Source organism: Gymnoscopelus microlampas (genome assembly GCF_963454915.1).
Source record: "Gymnoscopelus microlampas genome assembly, chromosome: 10".
Lineage (NCBI taxonomy): Eukaryota > Metazoa > Chordata > Actinopteri > Myctophiformes > Myctophidae > Gymnoscopelus > Gymnoscopelus microlampas.
This window is the reverse complement of record NC_139947.1, coordinates 5,559,142-5,580,039: the sequence shown is the minus strand read 5'-3', so window position 1 is coordinate 5,580,039 and position 20,898 is coordinate 5,559,142. Positions and strand designations below refer to the sequence as shown.

The 20,898-nt window shown below is 41.2% G+C and overlaps 1 protein-coding gene across 1 annotated transcript in view; it reads left to right on the top strand.

Annotated features, from left to right (window-relative positions):
• LOC311054056 (acid-sensing ion channel 1-like) overlaps positions 1–20,898 on the top strand; it is a gene marked incomplete at its 5' end in the record, with an annotated part of 138,388 nt that overhangs the window by 106,791 nt on the left and 10,699 nt on the right. The window contains 7 exons of the mRNA XM_084069936.1: positions 10,351–10,501; positions 10,808–10,935; positions 14,082–14,232; positions 15,531–15,587; positions 16,488–16,641; positions 18,175–18,266; positions 20,268–20,347. Of these exons, the coding sequence (XP_083926062.1) occupies positions 10,351–10,501; positions 10,808–10,935; positions 14,082–14,232; positions 15,531–15,587; positions 16,488–16,641; positions 18,175–18,266; positions 20,268–20,347 (813 nt within the window). The remainder of the gene's footprint in view (positions 1–10,350; positions 10,502–10,807; positions 10,936–14,081; positions 14,233–15,530; positions 15,588–16,487; positions 16,642–18,174; positions 18,267–20,267; positions 20,348–20,898) is intronic.

The following is a 20,898-nucleotide window of genomic DNA, read 5'->3' as shown; positions in this document are numbered from 1 at the left end:
TTTTTTTTAAAATGAGTTTTTTTGGGCAGATTTTGTTTTTTTCTGGTGTTTTGGTTACTTTATTTCGGTTTTAGGGTTAGGGTTAGGTTATTTAATTCTTATTTTTGCCTGATTTTACAGATTTATTATCAAAAAAAAAAAAGTTTAAAAAAATTATTATTATTATTTTTTTTCAAAAAGTGGGGGGTATGAAAACACGGATCTGTGAGAGTGAGGGTGTCGCGTCGTACGCACAGTGAATGGCCGTGACGCCCCTGCCTGTGGCTATGAAGCTGTAATGTGAAGGTGAGAGGTGCTCAGAGAGCTGGGAACAGGATGAGAGGAGAGACGGTGGAGACGGTCTCTACTGGCCTGTGAAATATTCATCAAACAGAGGAGGGGAGGTTAGCTGCGGGTTGAGATGAACAATATAGCCTGTGGGGACTTAGAACATCACAGCTTCAGTAGAGATGAGGGGACAGGACAGGACCACATCACGGAGGAAGAAAGGAATCCAGATACCAAATCATTTTCAATAACTACACTGCAGAGCTCAAGACGGGAGGGTGTGTGGAAGGCAGCGGATTCAGGAGTCTGATGTGATCTGCCTCATGACACTGCTGCTAAAAAGATATTGTACCCGTCTTTAAGAGATTTATCTGCTAAACAGATAGTGTACCTGTCTTTTAACCAATTCGATCCGGGGACGCATCTCTGTCATTTTAGATTTATTTGGCTATTCGAAAATAGCACATCTACAAGCTCATAGTGCGGCACCGAGTGCCGCACTATGAGCTTGTAGGTCTACAATTAGTTTTTAATCATGAAAATTTGTGCAACAAAATATTTGACAAATGTTCAGTTTAAAAATATATATATTTAAAGATTTGGAAAAAAATCACGACTTTTCAAAAATATCAGATCTACAAGCGCACTTGGTGCCACGCAGCCTGCGCTATGAGCTTGTATATCTGCTATTTTTTTAATAGCCAAAGAAATCTAAAATGACAGAGATGCGTTCCCGGATTGAATGGGTTGAGTGAAATATCTGCTAAAGATGTATTGATTTTTTGCAAAACATTACTCCTACAGATTCTGTCCAAACATCACGCAACTCGGTACACACTATAGTCATGTGATCAAGATGGATCCGTCTGATTATTCATGCCTGATTGGCTAAGATTGGCATCTAAAGATTGCAGGAGTGGCTCCCTTTCAACAAAATGCTTTAAATCATGAACGCAGCGTCCGATAGGCTCTATTCACAGCAACCGTATTATGAAGACATTCACAGGTGTTACCAATGATACTAATGATACTAATGAAGGCTCTGTTCCATTCTGGTCAAACAGAGTCAGGGTGCTGATATTGTGCATGTTGGCTCACTAGAAACACTCTGTTACACCAGTGGGTCTACAGTTGGGGTCCAGGGACCCTCATGGGCTTCCAAATGGCCCCTTACAGGTGTGTAACTCTGAGAGTGTACAAATGGAACCAAATGGACGCGTAAGGGTAAGGGTCCATCAGAAATAGCTGATCTGCATGTTCATAATGTGTCGCAGATCGACTATTTTTGCCATTTCTCGTACAGGGCTTAAGTGATTGAGAAACTGCCTCCACCCCTGTTTTTATTTCGTTTTTTACAAATCAAACCACGCACACGCGCACACACACACACACACACACACACACACACACACACACACACACACACACACACACACACACACACACACACACACACACACACACACACACACACACACACACACACACACACACACACAGTAATGTCCTGCAGCACCACTGGCTTTCACTCCTGTATAGTAGAGTATGATTCATCTGATCTCTTTGGTCGAGAGCTTTGATCATCTATACCATCTTCTGGGAGCTGCTCTTCATACCTCACTGACTCAGCCTTTCCTCCACACTGTAGCTGTGTGTGTGTGTGTGTGTGTGTGTGTGTGTGTGTGTGTGTGTGTGTGTGTGTGTGTGTGTGTGTGTGTGTGTGTGTGTGTGTGTGTGTGTGTGTGTGTGTGTGTGTGTGTCGTGTGCGTGCACGCGTACGTGTGAAGCCTTTGTACACAATTCTGACTTTGTTTCCTAGTGTTACATCGCTAATTAGGAGTGGTGTAAAGTAACTAAGACGTACATGTACTCAAGTACTGTACTTAAGTAATGTTTTTAGGTATTTTTACTTTACTGGAGTATTTCCGATTTTCAGTACTTTTGCTTGACTCCACTACATCTCACTACTTTGCAAGTTTTTAATATTATTACAAAACATACATTAATCACTTCAGCCCTATATATAGTAGGCCTATTTACTACATTTGAAAATAGCAGATCTACAAGCTAGTAGATCTGCTATTTTCAAAAGATCTGTATACATTTGAAAACTTGTGAAATGGGACATCCTGCACAATGAGTATTTTCTACTTTTAGTACTTTAAGTACAATTTGATGCAAATACTTTTGTACTTAAGTCAATTTTGAATTCCGGAATGTTACTTGTAACAGAGTATTTCTACATTAAAGTATTGATACGTTTACTTAAGTAACAAATGTGAATACTTTTTTCCACCACTGGCTACTGTAGGACATGTATGTCAGCATCTAAAGAGACGTCAACTGACAACGTACAGCATAAGGTCACGCAAGACCTGCACCTTATGAATAAGTAAGTCATTGCATAAATGTAAAGAGACATGAGTGGCAGGTCTTCATCGCTGATCAATAGATGGATGTGAAGAGGTGTCCTGTTTTCTACTGTACTCTCTTCATGAATAAATGACTGCATATAGAATGAGACAGGGTGCTATCAAACAGGTTTGCATGCATTGTTCTGTGCAGGGGTGGAAAGTAAGTAAATGTACTCAAGTACTGTACTTAAGTACAATTTTGAGGTTTTTTTTTCTTTTTACTTTACTGGAGTATTTCCAATTTTCAATACTTTTACTTCTACTCCACTAACATCTCAGAAGCAAATATTGTACTTTTACTCCACTATAATTATTTAAAAACTTTAGTTTCTAATTACTTTGTAGATTTAGATTATTATTACAAAACCCCTTCAGACCTATATATACTTTGGCAAAGTGTTGCTTTGCGACGCGTTGTGAGTTTGTAGATCGGCTATTTTTAAAGGATTTTTATATATTTTATACATTTGAAAACTTGTGAAATAGGAACTTGGAGCACTTTTACTTTCGGTACTTTATGAATATTTTGATGCCAACACGTTTGTACTTTTACTCAAGTAAATTGTGAATACCGAACTTGTACCAACTATTTCTACAATAGGGTATTGACACTTTTTACTTAAGTAAAACAAATATGAGTACTTCTTCCACCACTAGTCCTGTGTTTGTAGCGTGCTTTACATGCTCTGCATGTTCCTGTTTGATGAATAAGTCATGGAGAGAATGTCAAAGGAGAAAGGACCTTTTTTAATGAGGACAGGCTGTTGAACAAATCAGTGGACATTTCCATGTTATTTTCCATACATCATCATGTAAAATGTATGTATATTATTTGGCCGTGGAACTATTTTGTGCCAGGGGATCGACCATAAGTGAAGATTTAAATCCCATATTAAAATTGCTTAACTCATTGAGTGCCCGAATTATTTCTGGCTATTTCTGGCCGGTGTGATTTTTTAATTTTTTTTTCAAAGTAAAGAAAAAGTGCTTAGGAAGCGAGATACAGCCTTTTCAGTTATAAGTTAAACAAGGAGTGGATGGAGCTGCAAATCTTCGGATAATGATATCTTGGGTTCTATTTTTTTCAAAAACATGTTAATGGCACGTTGCACCATAGCGGTAAAACACGTGAAACACGTTAATGGCACTCCATGAGTTAATTGGGTGGACCACTGCATATACAGTAGTAGCCTAGGCATGGGTTCTCAAAGTGGGGTCTATGCAATATAGCAATATAGCAAATTTACATTTTAACCACTTTAACATAATATTTATACTTTCGCTATTAAAAATAGCAGATATACAAGCTCATAGCACGTCACTTTATGCCGCGCTATGAGCTTGTCGATCTGCTATTTTTGAAAACATTTGTGCAAATCTTTGAATATATATTTAAAAAATGTAAGCTAACATTTTAAACTCAAATCTCTCTTAAAGCTAATCTAAACTCAAAGCCTCTGGAGGTCCCTGGCACAAGACATTTTTGCGATGGGGGTCCACAGCCAAACAAATATCAATTTGGGGGTCCTTGACATAAAAAAGTGCAACACGTTGTCAGCTTGTACATCAGCCATTTTGGGATATTCTTATCGGAGTGTTGATGATGTTTTCCGTGTACAAGGCCTTGAGACTAGCTTGATGTTCTCCTATAATCATCGTTTTCATCGCAACCATGCACTCAATCCAGCAGTAACATGCTTGTTCTGTAAAGATTATTAGTGTCATTTCTTCGTCTCATTTCTTTATCAGTCACCTGAGCAACAGAACAGGCAAAGACCAGGCAAGTGACACTGAGGACGTAACCAGGCAGCGACGTTCCGGAAAAAGTTGTCGATGGAATAATCACAAAGAAAATAATGGATAGACGCAGCCCTAGTTATTAAGCACCCTGAGGATCAAATCCACTCCTCTCTGGGACAGAGCGATATATATCAATCAAGCTTCCACTCAAACAAACATAGTTTTCAGTCAACAGCGCTCACATGCTTATGTATTCGTTGCTGAAAAGTATTAAAAAGCACTTCTGACAAAAGCAGCTAACTCCAGCAAAGGGGGGTGGAGTTAGCTGCTTTTGCTGACTCCAGGCTCCACCACCTTTTGACCTCCAACCTCATTGAGCCTGGAGGTCCGTTCAGCTGTTCTTATCAATGATGAACAAAACCTCCTAACTCCATTTTTGTTTAGTTTTTTAAATTTCCTGAAAAATGAACATTTTGGAGTTAGCTGGTTCCTGCCGGACAGCAGAGATATCAATGTTTACCCAGGCTGGAGCTTAAAAATCAACTCCTAAAAATAAAAACATAAATTGCAACGCCCTCCCGGACATTTAGATATCTCTGGGGAAAAAAAGAGTGTTCAATGTGTGTGAGCTTTGTTCAAAGAGGATATATCTATCTTTACACAGGCTGCAGCTTATAAATCAACTCTTTAAAAACATAAAACTCCAACACTCTCCCGGACGTTTAGAGAGATGTGAGTAAAGTGTGTCTGTGTGTAGCTCAGTTCAAAGACGTCTCAGACCGTGTTCAATCCATTAGTGTTGTGTTGTAGTTATGATTTTATTTTAGAGTTTTTCAAAGACTTTTTAAAAACAGTCCCAGTCGGAGCACAACAGGACCGACTCTGTTGTTATGCCGCTCGACACTTTTAACCCATTCAATCCGGGTACGCATCTGTGTCATTTTGAGATTTCTTTGGTTACTCAAAAATAGCAGATATATGAGCTTGTAGATCTGCCATTTTTGAAAAAATCGTGACAATTTGTGCAAATCTTTGAATATATATATTTTCTAAAGCGAATATTTGTCAAATATTTTGTTCCAGGGATCTCCACAAACAAAGATTAAAAATGTTGTTTCAAAAAATACATGTATTCAAAGATTTGCAAAAATGTTTGCTATGAACTTGTAGATCTGGTATTTTTGAATAGCCAAAGTATAAAATAATGGTTAAAGCTAAAATCTAAAATGACACGGATGCGTTCCCGGATTGAATGGGTTAAACAGCCTTGCTGTATAAATGCAGCCCATCACTTGCTGTCGGGCATTTCAACTTTTGTATGTGTTTTCGTAAATGAACGGCCCTACTTCATAATACAAGGAGTGTCTAAAGCGTCAATGAAGTAGTGAAAATAGCCGATCCACAAGCTCACGACGCGGCGCATCACCACGTATTTTTTTGATGTTCTTAAAATAATAATAAAAAAGGAACAGTGTTGGACATACAGACAGAGGGGATTTAAAACCAGCTGGCCTACGAGAACACCAGTAGTGGAAGAAGCACTCTTTTTTTCGGTGTGTTTTTTGTTTTCGTAGTAAAAGTAGCAATACCACTATGTAGATAATATTCTGTTGCCAAATAAAAGCAACTTGTTTTTAAAGTAAAGGTACAAAAGTATCGGCATCGAAACATACTTAAAGCAGCACCATTTACCCTGGATTTGAACTTGGTTTATTGTCAGCTTTATTGTCACATCACAGGTTTACAGAAGTAAAAAAGTGGGTGAAACTCGTTTTCGTGCATCGTTCCCATCGTATCGTTATTTCCATAGAAAAAAAGAACGATGGGAACTTTGCTGACATTTTTACCATTGAGCTAATAGGCTCTATGCACAACAGCCATATTAGAAAGAAAGTGGGCCTCTTCTTACTTCCTTAACAGGTGTTACCAATAATACTAATTAAGGCTCTGTTCCATTCTGGTCTCAAAGTGTGGTCCAGGGACCCCTCATGGTTCCTTGAGGGGGTTCCAAATGTAACTCTGAGAGTGTACAAATGGAACCAAATGGACCCGTAACGGTCCATTTGGTTCCATTTCTATACTCTCAGAATTATGGGTGTCCTTGAAATTAAAATGTTTGAGAACCACTGTGCTGCACTAAATGTAACAGAGCCTTCATTAGTATCATTGGTAACACATGTGAAGGCCCAATTTCCTTCCAATATGGCTGCTGTGCATAGAGCCTATTGAGCCTGCCTGCTTGCTCAGGGGATAAATTGTATTTTGACCATCAGGTAAAAATGTGTGTCAGATCCTGTGTCTAGGTGAGACATGACCTTTGACACGATATAAATGTCTCAACAGAAGAGCAGGGAGACCAAAAGGTTTATTCATTCAAAAAAGTTACACAGTTCAGCTTTAAGTAACATTACTCAAGTAAATGTACTTAGTTACTGCCTACCACTGCTTATTATGCTGCTCAGAGTTTTAAACAGGCGTCCACGCTGCCATTTAAATACAGCATTTTAAAGCAGCTGCCATCGGTGGCCACTTTTAGTGAAGACCAAGTCCATTTCTTTTTCAGACTCGCTTTATCTGAAATCCCACCCATTGCACATAAATTGTAATTTGCCCATCGATGTGGCGTGCATTTCAATCCATTTCGAGTTGGAAACTGGCACAGTATGCCACGAGTGAATATTAAAGGCCAGTCGCTACAAAGAAAAGGGCCGTCCACAGCAAGGACTAGAACTATAATTATAGAGATATTGCTTTAAAATAGTTCTATGGGCCATCCACACCTAGCACTATAACTATATCGTTTTATTTTAGAAATCGTTCTCATTCAAGTGGATGGCAGAGTCCATACCACGACACTATACTCTATAATGTAGTTTCACAGTGGTGGAAAAAGTACTCAAATGTTTTACTTAAAAGTTAAAGTATCAATACTGCAATGTAGATACGTACACACACACACACACACACACACACACACACACACACACTAGGGGTGTGCCGATACACTAATTTCACGAAACGATACGATACGATATTTGGCTCACAACTTCGATACGATTTCGATACGATACGATACGCACTTTTTTTATTATGAAAATAAATAGGGGAGAAAAAAAGGAAATGCAAACAAATAATTCTGTTTTTGCATTATTCAGACATGCAAACTTGTAGCTTTTCAGCCGTTTTGAATCCAAATAGGGCAATAGTGTGACACCTGAGCCGAAAAAAAACAACATGTTGTCACCCTTTTCACCTCGGGGCTGTTTGCATGCCTGATTATTTTGATTGGTTGAAAAAAAAAAAAAAAAAAAAAAAATTCAAAACGATATTTTTTTTCCCCAAAACGATACATATCGTCGCGAAAACGTATCGCGATATATCGCGGGACGATATATCGGCACACCCCTAACACACACACACACACACACACACACACACACACACACACACACACACACACACACACACACACACACACACACACACACACACACACACACACACACACAGCAGAGGTTTGTCGCACGTGATTGGCTTAGCCTGCATTGCCAGAGTGCTTATTTTGTAAGCGATTTAGGGCTTATTTGCTCGCCTATTTAGGGATAGTTTTCTTAGACCACTCTAGCGCTTAACGGATCCTTTTTTTGAGCTTCTTTTCATAGACCTGGTTGCTTGTTTTTCTCGCAGAATCTGGCAACCTCACTTTTGGTCACGCAGAATTGTTGTTTATAGACGTTAAGGCGATAGCATGGGTATTAATGTTTTGTTTGGGATGTACATGGCAAGAAAATGACATATTAGCATGACGGTGGTGGGAATAGGGACATTACCGCGGTGACTGCAAAGACATAATGTATAAGTACTATTACACATTTTTGGCTAACGCTAAACGGTGTGCTAAAGGGTTTCCCCTTCTGGTGTGGTCGCTACTGTGCCTCATTTGAAACGTGGAGAGAGAGAGAGAGAGAGAGAGAGAGAGAGAGAGAGAGAGAGAGAGAGAGAGAGAGAGAGAGAGAGAGAGAGAGAGAGAGAGAGAGAGAGAGAGAGAGAGAGAGAGAGAGAGAGAGAGTATAGGAAAGTGACAGACAGACTCATAGAACCGAAAACCAGTGGTGGAAGAAGTACTCAGATATTTTACTTAAGTAAAAGTAGCAATACCGCAATATAAAAATACTCTGTTACAAGTAAAAGACCTGTTTTCAAAATGTTACTTGAGTAAAAGTACAAAAGTATTGGCATCAAAATATACTTAAAGTACCAAAAGTAAAAGTACTAGAATGTTTGAAAATAGCAGATCTACAAGCTCAGAATGCGTCACATCGCGACACGTTGTGAGCTTGTAGATCGGCTATTTTCAAATAGCCTTTGTATAAACTAGGGCTAAAGTGGTTAATGTATGTTTCATAATTATATCTGAAAAGTAACTAGTAACGAAGGTTTGCAAATAATTGTAGTGGAGTAAAAGTATGATATTTGCCTCTGAGATGTAGTGGAGTAGAAGTAAAAGTATTGGAAATTGGAAATACTCAAGTAAAGTACAAATACCTCAAAATTGTACTTAGGCCTAAGTCTGTACTTAGTCTCTTTCCACCACTGCCGAAAACCCCTTGCCTTTGGCCCTTCCGGCCTGGCGGAGATAAAAACGGAGTCCTTTCCCATACAGCTTTTGAATCTGCCAAGTACAAAGTCTTCCCCTCTGGTGGAATAACTGTGTACATCTCTTACCGTAGAAACGTTATTGACTACTGCAAGCGTTCCCAAACGCTTCAGGCCGTGGCCTTGATCCTCCTGTTTGAATTATCTCAAAGAACCATCAATATTGAGACATTTCATACAGACACTGATTATTAATTACAGTAACTGTCTGGTCCTGGATGGCTGTTTAAACACGCCAGAGGGAGTCCAAAGGTCCTGGCTGTTTAAACATGCTGCTGCTTGAAGCTGATTCTTGATCTTCCTTAAAAATTAACGTTCTCTCCTCCCCTCCTCTCCGCTAACTGGGATGTGGGGTAACCATGGTAACATCAGGTCCATTATAAGTGGCATAAGGAACATGCTAGAGAATGAGGAATCACCTCCCCTGCCTGTCTCACTGCCATATATCTGCCTGTCTGTCTCTGTCCCCTCACTGAACCTCTCTCTCTCGTAAGGCGACTCTCCCCGTTCTCTCGCTCTCCTCTCTCTGTCTATCTCTCAATTTAGCTCTCTCTCTCATACACACACTGTCTTTCTGTTTCCTTCGCGCACGCACGCACACACACGCACACACACACACACACACACACACACACACACACACACACACACACACACACACACACACACACACACACACACACACACACACACACACACACACACACACACACACACACACACACACACACACACACACACACACACACACACACACACACACACACACACACACACACACACACACACACACACACACACACACACACACACACACACACCTTAACACTGACCCCCAGTGGATGGGACGGTTATGAACCAAAGAAAGGTTTTCTGGGGAAAAAAATCAATTCAGTGATTGATGTTCTAACTCAGTGGTTCCTAAACGTTTTAGCTCAAGACACAAAAGAAATAAATGTGATCGTCTCCCTGTGGCCAAAACTAGTGATCTAAAATAGCAGATCTACAAGCTCACAAGGGGTCACATTGCAACGTGTTGTGAGCTGTAGGGCTGCTATACTATTTTCACTCCTTTATTTTTCTTTTATTCATGAAATTATTTGGGAAAACGTTTTTATGTATGGGAAAAAAAATCATTTGAAATAATCGCAATAGAATTTAGGAAACCAAAAAAAGGGATATTCACCCCGTGACCCATAAAAACCCATAAAAACTGTGAAACACAGTTCTAACTGAACTGCTCAGTGACTGATGTTCCTAACTGTTCTTTCAGGTGTTCACTCGTTATGGTAAATGCTACACCTTCAACGCTGGTTCAGAGGGTCGGCCTCCACTCATCACCACCAAGGGAGGGATGGGGAACGGCCTGGAGCTCATGCTGGACATCCAGCAGGATGAATACCTGCCCATCTGGGGAGAAACAGGTCAGTCTGGTCCAGTTTACCAGACTTGAGCTCTGAAAATAGCAGATCTACAAGCTCACAACGTTGTGAGCTTGTAGATGGCAATACTTTTGTACTTTTACTCAACTAAATTTAGAATTCCGGACTTTTGCTTGTAACAGAGTATTTCTACATTGCAGTATTGATGCTTTTACTTAAGTACTTTTTCCACCACTGGTATCTACCGTACATGTACAGTATAATATCGATGAATCCGACCCTGGATGAATGAATAACCCATGGAGGAATCATGTGCTGATCCCAGGTCTGTGTTTGCTGTCCTGACAGATGAGACATCGTTTGAAGCTGGGATCAAAGTTCAGATCCACAGTCAGGACGAGCCCTCCTTCATCGACCAGCTGGGCTTCGGAGTGGCACCCGGCTTCCAGACATTTGTGTCCTGCCAGGAACAGAGGGTAAGTGTACGGGTTTGTACCCGTTTTCTGTAGTAAACAACAGGAACAGAGGGTAAGTGTACAGGTGTGTACCCGTTTTCTGTAGTAAACAACAGGAACAGAGGGTAAGTGTACAGGTTTGTACCCCGTTTTCTGTAGTAAACAACAGGAACAGAGGGTACGTGTACGGGTTTGTACCCCGTTTTCTGTAGTAAACAACAGGAACAGAGGGTAAGTGTACGGGTTTGTACCCCGTTTTCTAACAATAGGAACAGAGGGTACGTATGGGTCTGTACCCCGTTTTCTGTAGTAAACAACAGGAACAGAGGGTATGTATGGGTTTTTACCCCTTTTTCTGTAGTAAACAACAGGAACAGAGGGTATGTATGGGTTTTTACCCCTTTTTCTGTAGTAAACAACAGGAACAGAGGGTACATACAGGTTTGTACCCTGTTTTCTAACAGGAACAGAGGGTGCGTATGGGTTTGTACCCTGTTTTCTGTAGAAAACAATAGGAACAGATGGGTTTGTATTTCTTGATTTCTATGAAATCAATGAAAAAGTTGAATATGCAACACAATTTTATCAATATGTAGTGGGGGTCCCTGCTTCATCTTGGCCTGAGAAACATTGAACCTCATATGTCCAAAACTGTTACTTTTAAGGATTCAAATACAAAAATAGCCAAGTAGCAGATCTACAAGCAAAGTCGCCACGGTTTCTGATTGGTCTATGGGTGGGACGGATCGGAGCCTTCCAATGTGAAATTCAAACCACTTCCTATCTTACTGTGATTCGTTGAGCACTATCCAATCAGCTATGACGTGCCGACGTCACAGGTGACGTAAGGAAAGTTGTTCTTGAGAGGCTAGTCTGAGCAAAAAAAAAAAGTCAGCTGAATGGAGCGAATCAGTCTGGATTCCAGGCTAAATGCGTATTGACGAGGACCAAGGACGTGATGCGCCGAGTGGGAAGTCGGTCGGATCTCCAATGAATATCAATGAATCTGCATATCCCCATATGGAGTATGCTGGTGTCATTCATTTGACATCATAGACAATGGGCATAAAAGGGACACAGTCAGACAGACTGGTACAATGGGCACTCTGACTCTGGCATATATATATATATGGAGATCCAGTTGTTCAGAGCCGCCGATCCGACCACTATGCCCATATATGGACATTTGTATATGTGGGACCGACGGACTTCAAACTCGCCATGTGTATCGGTGAGGACTTGAGGGAGTGCGGTGCCCAGCGTAGGGTTGTTTGGATAGGCGGCTGTCCACAGCTCAACATCACACATCTCTTTTTTGTTTTGTTTTTTTTATCTCACGATTTCTGTAACCCTTTTTCACCCGGTGCCAATTATCTAAGTAATAATCCTAGGCACTACACCCCCCCCCCCCCCCCCCCCCGCCAGCCTAGGGAGCCCAGAGCCGAGCTCATGCCTCCTTCAATGCATGAGAGCCATCTGACCTTCTTGTCACCTGACAGGGGAGAGTTTCCCCTGGTTGGACGTAGCGCGTGGAAGGAACACGTTATTCCAACCAGTTCCTTTCCCCTCCATCAGGCGCCCCAGCTGTCATGGGGGAGGGAGGAGGTATAGCGACCAGGATTACTACATGTTTTTGTGAGGGTATTAACTACCCTAGGAGACACGGGGAGAACATGCAAACTCCACACAGAGTAGGCCCTTTCGCCACCCCCACCTAGGGTATGGGCGCTATGACGCGGAGGAGAAGACCCCAGCGCCCACAGCGTCCCCGGTGGGAATCGAACCCAGGACCTTCTAGCTGTGAGGCGACAGTGCTACCGACTGCTCCCCCGTGCTACCGACTGTGCCACCGTGCCCCTCCCAGCTTCTATCTCTTGACTGAGCATCTTCACCAGCCGAAACAAAGTATTCAAAGTTCCCACATATGAAGGCAGGCAGACAGTGAGTGTTGTCCAGTCCTTGGTGGGTGGAGGGATGTTTATGGATGTGAAGTTCTGGAGAAGGTGGAGGTGGTCTTTGTGTGAGAGCTGTTTCAGCTCAGAGATTCTCTTCTCTAACTGAGTGATTTCCTGTTGCAGCCCTTGATGTAGCCTTCTGCCAGTTTCTTCTCTTCAATCACAGCAGTGACCTCAGCCTGGATTTGCTCAACACAGCTGATCAGAGCAGTGAGGACCTGCTCACTGTCTGCTATAACTCTGTCTGCGCCTTTCCTGCTGAGCTCTACTGAGTGTTTGACCTCCTGAATCTTCGATTGTCTCTCTTGGATCATCTGCTGAACCTCAGCCTCTGTCTTTCTTTCAAATTCCTCTTTCAACTTGTGCCTCCTGAAGTCTTGAACCATCTCAGAAACAAAAGTATTGACATAAACTTCTGGTCTCTTATCGAATCTTCTGTTACAGAGTGGACACTGACACACATCCTTACTGTCCCAGTAATGTGTGATACAGGTTGTGCAGTAGTTGTGTCCACATGGAGTGGTGATTGGATCAGTGAACACGTCCATACAGATAGAACACAGGAACGTCTCTTCAGAATGAAGTACGCTGGCAGACGCCATTTCTACGCACTGAGAATGAAGTGTGAGAACTGGAATGTAAAAACAACTTCAAACAGGTTAACTAGGAACTGTCCCAGTGACGTATTTCTTGCCCAAATATGTGGCTCCGCCCCGCCCAAGTACTCGGATTGGAAATATTGCGTAACCATGGCAACCTGATATCAACAAGCGGGGACGTCGTGAGAAGTCTGTGCAAACGTTTACAGAAACACGTTTCCGTCAATCCTCATATTAAAGCCCAGTGCACACCTACGCAACTAGTTGCAACTTGCTAGGTTTTTAATACTTGTTTTATAAAAATAATTGGAAAACTCAAAAAAAGACTGTGTACATATTTTAAGAATGAAGGAAATACTTCTCCCATAAGCCATTGCTTATACCTTTCCAATGCTTCGTCCAAATGACAATTCTGCCAAGGACGTAAAAGCCACATTCAAGCGGCCATAGCTCTGGAATGGAGGATCGCGGCCGGCTAATTTATTTTCCCCGACCCTACCGGATACAGTATATTTGATGATGCAGTTGATGGTGTGTTCTATAGCTCATATACCTGCCCCCCACCCTGGAGAACATGATGTACAGTATATTTGACAAATATTCTCTGTTCCAGCTCATATACCTGCCCCCACCCTGGGGAGACTGTAAAGTGACTCCAATGGACTCAGACTTCTTTGAGACGTACAGCATCACAGCGTGCCGCATCGACTGTGAAACGCGCTACTTGGTGGACAACTGCAACTGTCGCATGGTGCATATGCCTGGTAAGAAAGCTGTTATCTTAAAAGTTATACATTTGTTGTTAAAAAAGTTCTATATTCTGATAGTTATAATTGACTGTTTGTTCAGTAACAGGGGTCTCTCCATGTCTCTCCAGCTCGTTACTAAACAGAAAATATGTTTTCAGGTGTAACACCAATTTCATCCAATCAGGACACACACAACCCATTTTCAGCTTCAACGTCACCTGGGCAAGACTATAGCCGGTTGAGTGTCTAAACGGAAGTACCAGAATGTGGCAGAAGTATTGCCCAAGGAAATGACGTTGACGCTTTACAAATCTGTTTACATTCACTGTGAATGAAACGAGTGTTGTGATTGGTTGAAAAATATAGTTTCCGGGGCAAATATGTACGACAGAAGTCCCGCCCCCCTATAGACACGCTCTGCATTAGCTTGTGAACAGGCTGTTCTCCTCGGAGATGAGAAAAGGCTCGGAACGAGTCTATCTTCAATGTTATAGTGTTCCCATTCAAATTGTGTCTGCTCGTTTTTTGTTTTTTTTCATCATTTCTAGTTTCACTAGTTTGTGCTGTATCACAGCTTTAATTCAAATATTTGCTTCTGGGGGTCCCTGGAACAAAATATTTTGAGATGGGGTTCATTGTTCAAATACATATCATTTTGGGGGTCCTTGACATGAAAAACTTTGAGAACCACTGATATAGCAAACATACGTTTTTTTTTCAAAAAACGGCTAGGATTTACAAAACATTAGATTTGCACATTTATTTATTTATTTTTCAAAAATATCAGATCTACTGTACAAGCTAGAATAGAATAGAATAGAATAGTCCCCACTCCTTTGGGGTGTTATTCTGTCACATTATGTGTATATATATATATGCACATAGCGTGAAATTCGTCCTCTGCTTTTAACCCATCCTATAACAACTACAGTAGGAGCAGTGGGCAGCCTTCTCCCTCCATTGGCGCCCGGGGAGCAATTAGGGGTGAAGAGTCTTGCTCAAGGAAACACACATCGACACATTGCTGTCATGGCCCAGAATCGTACCTGGGACAACTAGGGGTCTGGCTCCCCAGGCGGGCTCACTAACCACTCAGCTATGGCCGCCCCTACTCAGCTATGGCCGCAGCTCTTATATCTATTATTTTTGAATAGCCAAAAGAAATCTAACATGACACAGATGTGTTCCCGGATTGAATGGGTTAATTAGAGCTAGAGAGAGTTTTGGTTATTGTTGAGGTATTGTGTTTGGTGTGTAAACTCTGTTATTGAACATGTTTTCTGATATGAACCCTCATTGTTGTGTTTGTTCAGGTGATGCACCTTACTGCACCCCCGAGCTTTACAAAGAGTGTGCCGATCCTGCTCTCGGTAAGGCAGCCATCTCTACTGAATGCCTATCGTCTCTGTCAGGGTTGTTCCTAGCCCTGGTTCAGAGCGTTAGTGAGTTCCCTCTAACGCCCTGGAAGACCCATGGCTCTGCGCTTATACAAGGAATTCCACTGCCCTGCGAGTGCTCAAGAGTAGTGAAAATAAACAAAACCATTTCGCTACACACCGAAGCAAAGGCTGTTTTGTGTTGTTGAAAGTCTATTCTCGGAGGTGGGAAGCCTCTCAGCACCCCACCTACTCTGTAAAATACACTTTTTGGGCAGAAAATAAAATATGTCAGCGAGACGGAAATTATTTGTATTTACTCCACAGTGCCCTGTACAGATCTGGAGGATTTGAACTTACCATTAACCAAAATCTGTAGAGGGCACTGTGGAGTAAATACAAATAATTTCCGTCTCGCTGACATTTTATTTTCTAACCAAAAAGTGTATTTTACAGAGAAGGTGGGCCCTGGGTCTTCCACTTACTCACTAACGCTCTGAACCAGGGCTAGGTTGTTCCGAGCTTGTAGATTTGCTACTTTTGTGTGACGCTGTAGTATGATCAAGTATAGGGCGTTGATTTACTAAAAAGCACAAAAAGTTAAAATATGAACATTTCTGCCCGACGAAGGTTTCTGCCTCACGCACGCACACTATTTTCAAAACATTTGTATAGATTTCATACATTTGAAAACTTGTGAAACGGGACATTCTGCATAATGAGTACTTTCTACTTTCGGTACTTGAAGTGATGCCAATACTTTTGTACTTTTACTCAAGTAGATTTTGAATTCCGGACTTTTACTCGTAACGGAGTATTTCTACATTGCAGTATTGATACTTTTACGTAAGTAAAAAAGTAATGTGAGTACCTTTTCCACCACTGCCTATACAGACTTCCTGGTGGAGAGAGACAACGACTTCTGTGTGTGTGAGACTCCGTGCAACATGACCCGCTACAGCAAGGAGCTGAGCTTCGTGAAGATCCCCAGCAAGGCCTCCGCCAAGTACCTCGCCAAGAAGTACAACAAGACAGAGCAGTACATCGCGTGAGTTATTATTCATAGCAGTGGTCAGGGCCGGTGCAGACCCAATTGCCGCTCCATGCAGGCAAGCTTTCTCTGAAGTTTTTTCAAAAAACTGATGTACACATCCCCATCTCAAAATATTTTGTTCCAGTGACCTCCAGTCAGGAGCAAAGATGTTCGCTTTAAAACAATATAAGATTTGCACACACTTTCACATGTTTTCAAAAACAGCAGATCTACAAGCAAATGGCTCCTTATATAGCTCCTTTTTTTGCCTTCATGAAATATCAACAGCTACATATAACACAAAATAGCACGCATTTATCACCTTATTTCCTCAAAACTGCAGCACTGATGGTGGTTTATTTGGTAGCATTTTGTAGTGTGTCTGACTGGTTTTACTTGCATTAACTTGACTGTTCAACAATAGGGGAGAGCAGAGAGGTGAGCTGAACATATGAAGCCTTTTAGGCTTTGTAATAAAAAAAATGCACACCTGGGGCAGATATGACAAATAACTGAAATATACAAAGAAATTATTGACATATTTAATAATTTTATACATGTAAAAAATAGCAGAAATAGCTGATCTACAAGCTTACAACGCGTCACTTTGTGACACGTTGTAAGCTTGCAGATCTGCCATTTCTGCCTTTTTAATATTTGAAAATGTGTGAAATTTTTTCAACATGGAAACGATCATGACGATTGTGCAAAACTTATAGCGATCATCTCAAATAATTGCGATTAGACGATTATGCAATAATTGTTACAGGCCTACTCCCCCCTCCCCCCTCCACAGCTCCACCAGTTCCAAGCAGCAGACAGACAGACAGACAGGCAGTATCACAAGGTTAATTCACTCATGCAAACAGTGATGTGACTTGCAAACGACAAAGAAGTGATAGAATACCGATCGCGCAAGTGTCATCATTCATTTCAGAATACTACACCATGCGCTCATAGCACGGCACTCGGTGGTGCCGTGCTATGAGCGCATGGTTGCGAACGCAGCGGAAGGAGACGCGCCGAAGGCGCGCCTCCGCGCAAGTGGAGCTTACTATGAAACCCTGCTCGGGTTGTGCGTGTGTGTCTGTCTGTGTGCACTGCCTGTGTGCAGCCACGCCCCCATGTGACTCACGCTCTCATTGGCTGCTGACAGATCTCAGAGTGCTACAGTGTGACTGAAATCCGCCTGCCCCTGGGTGACTAATTACACTCCTCTGAGAGAAATATAGCAGCTACAGTCAAAAATAACACATCTAAAAGCATCTACACGAGTTCATCTATTGGGATATCTAAGAATGCACATGTAATTTGTGCATATTTCAGGCCGGATGGCAAGTTGAAAACACCACTTCTCTACAATTGCTCATTCCTTTCTATTCTTCTTATTGTTATTTTCAAGCTGCGTTCGCTTCCCGCGTTCGCGCGTCTTACTTGTGTAGTATTCTGCTTGTATATCTGCTATTTTTGAATAGCCAAAGACATCGTAAAATGACACGGATGCGTTCCCGGTCTTAGTGGATTAATCTCTTGACTCTTTCTCAACAGAGACAACATCCTGGTCTTAGACATCTTCTTCGAGGCTCTGAACTACGAGACCATCGAGCAGAGGAAGGCGTACGAAGTAGCCGGACTTTTAGGTAACACAGCCGTGTTTGTGACAAGTGTGTTAATGAACTGCTTTCATTCTGAAGATGCATGGGAGTGCATCTTCAGAATGAAAACGACATATAAGTCATTTTGCCCTGTGTTTACATGGCAAAACATGAATAAAATGTTTTACACATCGTCTCCCTCTATACCAGGGCTACTCAACTTAAGATGGCTCAGGGGCCACTCAGCAAAATACCAAAAGTCCAAGGGCCGCAAGCTAAAAATGTCGGTCCTATTTTGGATTTTGTAACACACTACACATTGCTATTGTTATAAGAAAATGTACATTTTGACATCATATTCTTTTCACTGTACCTGTTTATTTTGCGTGTATGTTCAGTGGCGTCAGTTACAGCAAAATCTAAGGCATGGCAAGGTTAGGGTTGCCAACTCCCAGAGATTGAAATATAAGGGACACCGAAACATTTTGGGGGGTCAAACCCCCCAAAACCCCCGAAATGCATAGAAAACTATGGTATAATGCATAGTTTATAACAGTTATAACACAATAGAAACACAATGGTCTTACACCTGCATTAGGTTACTATTCATGATTTTTCTTTTTTTTTTATAAAAAAAAATGTTTTGGAGCCAAGGTATGGCACCTGCCCTACCTTGCCATACCCAATTGACGCCCCTGTGTATGTCTGTTTGTTTTTGGAAAAAAAGAGGAAGCAACCCATATATTTGAACGGAAATGCATGTATGTATGTATGTATGTATGTATGTATGTATGTATGTATGTATGTATGTATGTATATATATATATACATACATATATAAACTAAATAAGACTCGTGCACATCTTTGTAAGACCTCGACTGGAGGTGCAGGTCAGTGCAAGAGATGTATATAACTAAAAGGAAAAACCTTCAAAAGAAGGGACCGCACAACTCCAGGACTGATTTTGCTTTCTTTATTTGCACAACGCGTTTCGCTTGTTTGCTTCTTAAGGTGCTATGTTTTTCCTTTTAGTTATATATATATATATATATATATATATATATATATATATATATATATATATATATATATTATTATTATTATTATTTTTTTTTTTTGGGTTGACCATGAAGGGCCGCAGAGACGCTGCGTTGGGGCCGCATGTTGAGTAGCGCTGCTCTATACTGTACCAGCAGTCGTCAGCCACTGGAGTAGTGTGGTGGTGTTTACCTGCAGATACACACTGCCCTCTTGCTGTATTTTAATGTTTTCACTGTTTGTTTTGGTTGTCAAAAAGCATCTCTATCAAAACAGCAATGTGTTTCTGCAGGTAAACACAGGTGAAATGTTTTGTTGAGGAACCTCCCCCCCCCCCCCTTAAAGACAGGGTGCCGTGATTTTCAGTGATTCCCCCCCTAAAACATAATCATCAGGTATTATGGTTATACTAGGAGGAAGTTTTTTTTTCAAAAAAGTGTACAGAAATTGTTAAAATTATGTTTTTATGTGGACACGCCTCCAGTTCATTAAGTATACCTGGTTAACTGGTCAACTTAGCTCCTCCTCCGCCACCTTAGCACCACCCACCTGTCTTAGTCGCTCCTCCTCCTCATGCCCACACCTGTTGTGTTATGATAATGAGGGGGAGGCCTGTTTTTCTATTGGCACGTTTGACCCTCAAGGTTTCAGCCTCCAGGTAGAAACTCAAAATAGTCAGAGAAGACATAAAACACAATAAAAACACCACCAGGGGGCTTAATGAAGTTCTATCAACCTCATAGATACATGAAAAACAGAAAAAGTGCAAAACCATGGCACCACCTCTTTAATAAAAAGTGAGACTAAAGTCTAAAGTGAGAATGAGAGTTGTAATTGTTCACTATGTGTAGCCTATGTTTTAAAACTGCAATTAAAAAATGTAATCCTGTTGTGCAAAAAGAAAATATATTTATAATAAAAAGTCTTAGGGGGTTCAGTTGAACCTTTGAGACAGAAGGTTGAGAAGCCCTGCTCCTCACAAAGCTCACACAGTTGTCTTATTTCAGGGGACATTGGTGGTCAGATGGGCCTTTTCATTGGAGCAAGTATACTCACTATTCTGGAGCTGTTTGACTACATTTATGAGGTAAGGATTCATAGAGAATGTGTTAAAGGGATAGTTCACCCCCAAATTGACTTTTTTTCTATCTATTACTCACACCATGGAGCCTTGAATTCACAGAGATCTTTTTGGTTTTGTCGCATTCCTAAGCCAATAATTTGATGACCGGCGGAGTCTCCGGTAGGAGACTCAAAGAGTCTGCATTGAGTCTCCAACCATGAGACTCGGCCGGCTTAGGGATGCAACAAAAACATAAAAGATTCCATGAATTCAAGGCTTCACAGTGTAATTGATAGAAAATTAGTCATTTGTTGGGTGAACTATCCCTTTAATATAGATATGATGATGTGTATACAACAGGGTTATTGTAGTTAAAACTAACTAAATAACTAAGAATAGAATTGAAAAAAATTAAATAAAATACAATATTTTAGTTAACACATTCCATGCCAGAGGTTAATCTCATAATGTACTCACCAGTGCCAACATTTTATTGTTGTTTTTGTTTTTTTCACGTCGCCATAGACCTCGTCAAAATCCTTAAGATCGATCATTAAAGTGTTTGTAAACACATC